At 45.5% G+C, this 5,576-nt stretch overlaps 1 protein-coding gene across 1 annotated transcript; it reads right to left on the bottom strand.

Moving 5' to 3' along the window:
• Window positions 1-2,558: 2,558 nt before the first annotated feature.
• Window positions 2,559-4,671, bottom strand: Tmsb4x (thymosin beta 4 X-linked). Its single transcript, XM_010613968.3, has 3 exons — window positions 4,574-4,671; window positions 3,381-3,493; window positions 2,559-2,985 (listed from the first exon to the last, which is right to left on the bottom strand). The coding sequence occupies exons 2-3, from the start codon at window positions 3,478-3,480 to the stop codon at window positions 2,951-2,953; spliced, it is 135 nt and encodes a 44-aa protein (XP_010612270.1). The 5' UTR covers window positions 3,481-3,493; window positions 4,574-4,671; the 3' UTR covers window positions 2,559-2,950.
• Between the last annotated feature and the right edge of the window lie 905 nt (window positions 4,672-5,576).

The following is a 5,576-nucleotide window of genomic DNA, read 5'->3' as shown; positions in this document are numbered from 1 at the left end:
CCCCCCAGTTTCTGCACATGCTGCCTAAAAGCTGTCTTCTCCTGAAAGAATAAAATAGCTTCAAAATTCCACACATAGGGATGAGTGAAATATGAAGCTGTAATGCTTGAGAAATTTCTGAGATTTAAAAATAAACACAGGTCTGACTCCGTGGTCTTTTAGTGAGCCTCTTGCTACTTTCTCTGCTTTTTATTGTATTTGTCTTGATGAACTCAAACTTTGCAGAAGTTCCAGGCAAAACTGTGACCATCACCTTTTATTTAACACTTCTTTGGCTTGCTTCCCCCTGCAAAGGAGGAGATGGGGTCAAACACTCGGCAGCAAGGGTCTCCAGTGGAATCTTTCTTGTTCTAATGATAGACTTAAAGTTCCCTTCCTATCTATGAAAAATACTGTCAACACATAGCACCAAGCAGCTTCGATTCATAGCAGGATCACGAATTCCCACGCTGCTTCATAAATACCCCAGGCACTTCTGGGAAGATTCTCTTGGGAAGAGCAAAGAATCCCCATCAAATTGAACAACAATAACAACAAAGTTTCCTCTCCTATCGTGCACAGCAGTTAGCTCCTGGATGTAGAAAGAAGCTTCTGAATTTCCCTGTCTCTGACACCAAACTGTGAAGAATGCAATTATTACTACATTTCAGATTTTCCATGTGTGTGTGTGTGCGTGTGCGCACGTGCCCATGTGAGAGTGCTTTGTCCTGTGAGGACAGAAAGATCTTCTCTTCCATCGCTTTATCTCATAATCATCTTTTCCCTTAATACACCTTTTTGTTTGTTTGTTTGTTTGTTTGTTTGTTTTGTATCAGGGATCAAACTCAGGACCTTGCACTTGCAAAGCAGGCATGGTGCCACTGAGCTAAATCTCCAGCTCCCCTTAATGCCACCTTTTAAAACCGAAGAATACTAGCATTGTGTGAATTTCTTAAAATCTTCCATCTTTGCGTTGTTTGAAAAAATGTGCACAGCAAAAACCTCCATGGGTCTGGTTTACCTTTGCCACTTGGGCATTTTCACTGGGCCTCTACCCTGCTTTGGAGGTAAGAAAAACAACTGCAAGGGTGGGGGTCCTGTCTCATCTTGAAGTGCCCCCCAATCCTTTGTGCTTACTTTTGTCTTCCCTAGCTGCGCAGCAGGTGGGGTCCTTCAGGTTTGCAGCACCTGTCATGGACCCCTCCCTTAGCAGTGCAGATAAAGGCTTCTAGCTGTTGGCCTACTTGATCTTCTAAACCACAGGTACATGGTTTCCTGTGCATTTCTCAAAAGAAGGGTTGAGCAAAGGAAATCAACCGGTTTAGTAATGATTAACAATTTCTCCTCCTCCTCCCCTTTACAAATGATATTTTCATAAGTCAGTTTTTTAGGGGAAAAAGTTTACCTTTTTGAACATTTGCATGGTACATTTTAGCTTTGCTATTGGATTTACTGTTTTAAATAGCATTGTTTTAGCTTAATAAAATTGAGGCTTTTTATTTTTTACCCTTACAGAAGAGAGCAACTCATTAAGGAGCTTTAAGAACATTAACTTTTACCCTTAAAGTATTGACACTATATTCCCTTCTCTTCCTGCACCTTATGGCCTGGCCTTGCTTTCCTCCACCACTTGAGGACTTGAGAAAGCAAAACGAGACCTCACCTCAGTAACCAATTAATGTCTACCAGACTTAAACATTTCACCTGTTCTGCTGTGTCCTTCATATCTAAACATTAGTCATCCAAATTAAAGAGAATTCAATAACTTAATATCACTTGTTAATAGATGTGTGTACCATTTTATAAAAGCCATTTTAGGCTGAGGATTTAGCTCAGTGGTTCTGCCACCTGCTTTGCAAGCACAAGAACCTGAATTTGATCCCCTGTACCAAAAAAAAAAAAAAGCCATTTTAAGTGGCTGTTAAACAGAATTCTAATGAGAAAACAGCCATTGGACAATGAGGAAACCTAAGTCTTGAATTCCTTTTTGAAGTACATAAAATGTCATTTCTACTCAATGTCTACTAAAATGTCTACTCTGACTAGGCTGTCTAAATTCTCTGTCCAACGCTGGTAACTGGTGCAGCAACCAAGTTCATCTTGATACCCCATGGAAGATGTGCTGTAAATATTCACCTTCAATATTCTTGCACATGTGTGAGAAATTCAGTGTCGGCTATCAAAACCCAGAGAATTGACTGCAAATGTATGTTGCCCCTGCTGGCCTGGAACTCCTGGGCTCACACAATCTTCCCACCTCAGCCTCCCAAGTAACGGGGACCACTATGACCATTGTACCAGCCTCTGTAAATCTGTTTTTATTAAAGCTTTTATGTAATTCATAGTAGGAATTCTACCAGCCTAAGTAAATGATCTCCCAATTACCTAGTAAAGTATAGCTGAGATATATCAGGTAGTGACAGAAACCCATCTCTCTATGCCCCGGAAATTTACCAAATCACCAGAGATGTTTGTCACTTCTCAGACCCAGTGAGACCAAGGAGTAGGTCCCTTTGCAAAAGTTTCACCCACGATCAAACCGCTCCTTCCAGACACCAGACAGACACATCAGTCGCGTTTTAAAACTTTATTTGCATATTAAAAAAATTGTGCATTCCAATAATTAAAATCATTTGAACAAAAAAAAATGGCACTCTGATTAAACTGCATTTTACAGCCTGCAGGACACCTTGGACCAGCTTGGATTTTACTCTACATTTCACCATCCTCCCACCCAGCTTCTTCCTTCACCAACATGCAAGCTCTTTTCCTTCCCTGCCAGCCACACAGGCAGATGGGAGAGGCAGGCTCGGCCTTCGTTGTCAGTAGTTCTTGGACGTGAAAGGGGCAGCACAGTCATTTAAACTCGATCCAACCTCTTTGCATCTTACAAAGTTAAACAGCTAAAAGAAGTAAAATAAGAAGGCAATGCTTGTGGAATGTACAGTGCATACTGGCAGCGCACGTCTCATTACGATTCGCCTGCTTGCTTCTCTTGTTCAATCGCTGTGACCGGAAAAAGACAAAAAAAGAAGAAAAAAGATGGAGGTTAAGAGGATCCAGAAGATTATAAAGATTACAGTGCTTACATTTAAAATGGCTTTTCGTGCCTAAAAATTCAGCAAACAGGCAATTATAATCAAATATATAATTTAACTGTTAAATCAAAGTACTTCAATAGATAAATGTATCTGTATATTACTATGACATTAAATATTCCATTATTAAATCACTAAGACCATGTGTTTGCTGGCTGCGAAACAATTTTTAATTAACCTTTCTAAACCACATTCATCATCATCAAACTGTCTGCTCCTCCCCCGCTCCCCCCTCCCCGCGCCCCTCCCGTCCTCCCGCCCGCCCCGCCTTTTCTGAAAATGGGGGAGGGGATCAGAGCTTACTTTCTTTCGAAGGCAGAGGATTTTTCTCTTGCGTTTCTGTCTTCTTCAATTTCGACTTATCGAATTTCTCGATCTCAGCCATATCGGGTTTGTCAGACATGGTCGCGAGTAAGCTGCAGGTACAAAGCCAAGAGCGAGGTTGAGAAAGCGCCACCCACACCCTGGCCTCTCCCCGCTCAGAAATGCGCGTCTCCCCTCCAAGTTCCAGCCCGAAACCCCACCGCCTTCCCTCTTCCTCTTCTATTCAGGGCTGAAGAGCTACCAGGAGGGGGAGAAAAAAAAACCCAAAAAGCCAGAGATCCCCTTCAATATTTCAAGGGGGGGGTACAGAGGGCGGATGGCTCAAGGCTGAAATCTCCTCATACAGTGAAATTGACAACTGCAGGTTAATTGCAGCGTTTAAAAATTACAGTCTGGCTAGAGCGAGGACAGAATATCAAAGCCGCCTTCAAGTTAAAGCGTGTGTGTGAGGGAGAAATCGAATAAAAATTGGAGCCAAGGTCACAAAACGGGTTTTCGTTTTCTAGATACGGTCTCTTCCCTCCCAAGACGCAGGCCGGATCCCGTTTTCTCCTCGGCTCACAAAGGCGGCAGCTGCAGCCGGCGCCTCGGACCACCGCCCTACCCGGTTCCTACTAGTCCAGCTAGCTCAACAGTGCAGCCCGCGGCACACACAGCTGCCTGCCTACGCCCCAGACATCAACCCCGATCTGCATCAGGGGCAACCTCCAAGCCTTTGCGCACAGTCCTCTGCGAGTAGGACTTTTAAGACTTAGTGATACCGCCCAGCCTCCCTAAACCAAGCCAGATACAGCCTTCTAAGCCATCCGTTCACGGCCGTTTTGAAGCTCGAGGCTCCGGTGACTGTGCGTTAGAACAAAGGATCCTTCGTTTCTGATTCATCATAGCCTCAGAGGCAATGCAGACATCTTTGGGGAAAAACTAAGGCCAAAATGTCCCCTTGAGGCTGCACCGCAAAATGCCAGTTTTTGCGGTTTTAAAAATTGAGTTCTGGCTCCCATTACCCAGCATCTGGAAGGGTTTACGCATCCCTAAGCTTTTCAAAGCAACCTTTCTAGGTAGGACCACTTGGGATGGCTTTAGGGATTCCTGAATAGGGACGCAGGTGCTGCAGGGGGCGAGCGCAGGTGCCTGGCTAGAAGGGGACAGGAGAAAGGGCCCCTGGGGCTCACCGGAGAGAGGTGCGCGAACGAGGGAAGTCCGATCTGCTCAGTGGCCAACGCCGAGTGTCGGGCGGGGCGCGCGAGCGCCGCTATATGCGCGCTCCCATGTAAATGAGATGATGTCACCCGCAGTCCCGCTTAACTCCTTCGCGCCGCGTCTGCGGAAAGGCGTCCGGAGACCGGCGGGCGTTAGGGGAGCCCCCCTCCCCCAACAGGGCGCCTTCACCACCACGACGGCCGAAAAATAAAATGAGCAGAAGCCCATCCTCCAACACTTCCTTCGCAGTGCATTTTCTCCTTTTATATTTATTTTCTTATAATGAATTCTGGCAAGAGCTGCCCAAACCTGCTCTTGCGGACCAGTGCGTGATAACCAAGGGCCCGGGTGGCACTGAGGAGGACAGGCATTCCTTTACTGCGAATCTGGCTTTGTCTGCTGCAGGCATCCCCAAGCTAGGTAGGGCGCGGTGTCCCTCACCCTAGGGCCTCACCCGCTGCCAAGGGTACGATTCCCGTGACTCAGCTTTCGGGCCAGAGCGGAGCATTCGCCCCACCCGGCGGGCGGCCCCCTTTGTCTTCTCCGCTTGTAGTCCCCTTGACTTGGGTGGGAGCTAAAGCATCCTTAAGGGATTTGAAGAAAGAAGTTTAACCTCTGTAGCATCCACATTTTCCATTGTTCTAATTTTCAGCACTCAAGTCAGATAACTGTAAAATATTCTGGGTGTAAGGTAATTTGGGGTTTATAGAGGACAATGCCTCCCCCTAAAAACGTAAGTCAAGTTCAAGCTCTACTATTGACTTGCTGCCAGACAATGAGGAAGTTCTTTACTTTCCTCTTCCTTATTTTCGTAAATTATAAAAGTGATTGCAGAGAAGGCCCATGTTGCTTTCCAAAGACTAAAAGCTCGTTTGCTCTGATGTCTTGAAACTGTGCTGAGAAACTGAACCGTACGTTTTGAAGAGAACGCTTTGCTTCAGCACAAGGATGCTTCTGAAGTGCAGCTGGAAATAG

Source organism: Fukomys damarensis, unplaced genomic scaffold, assembly GCF_012274545.1.
Source record: "Fukomys damarensis isolate Sample0158 unplaced genomic scaffold, DMR_v1.0_HiC HiC_scaffold_39, whole genome shotgun sequence".
Classification (NCBI taxonomy): domain Eukaryota; kingdom Metazoa; phylum Chordata; class Mammalia; order Rodentia; family Bathyergidae; genus Fukomys; species Fukomys damarensis.
The sequence above is the reverse complement of the archived record's forward strand: the minus strand, read 5'-3'. Positions and strand labels throughout refer to the sequence as shown.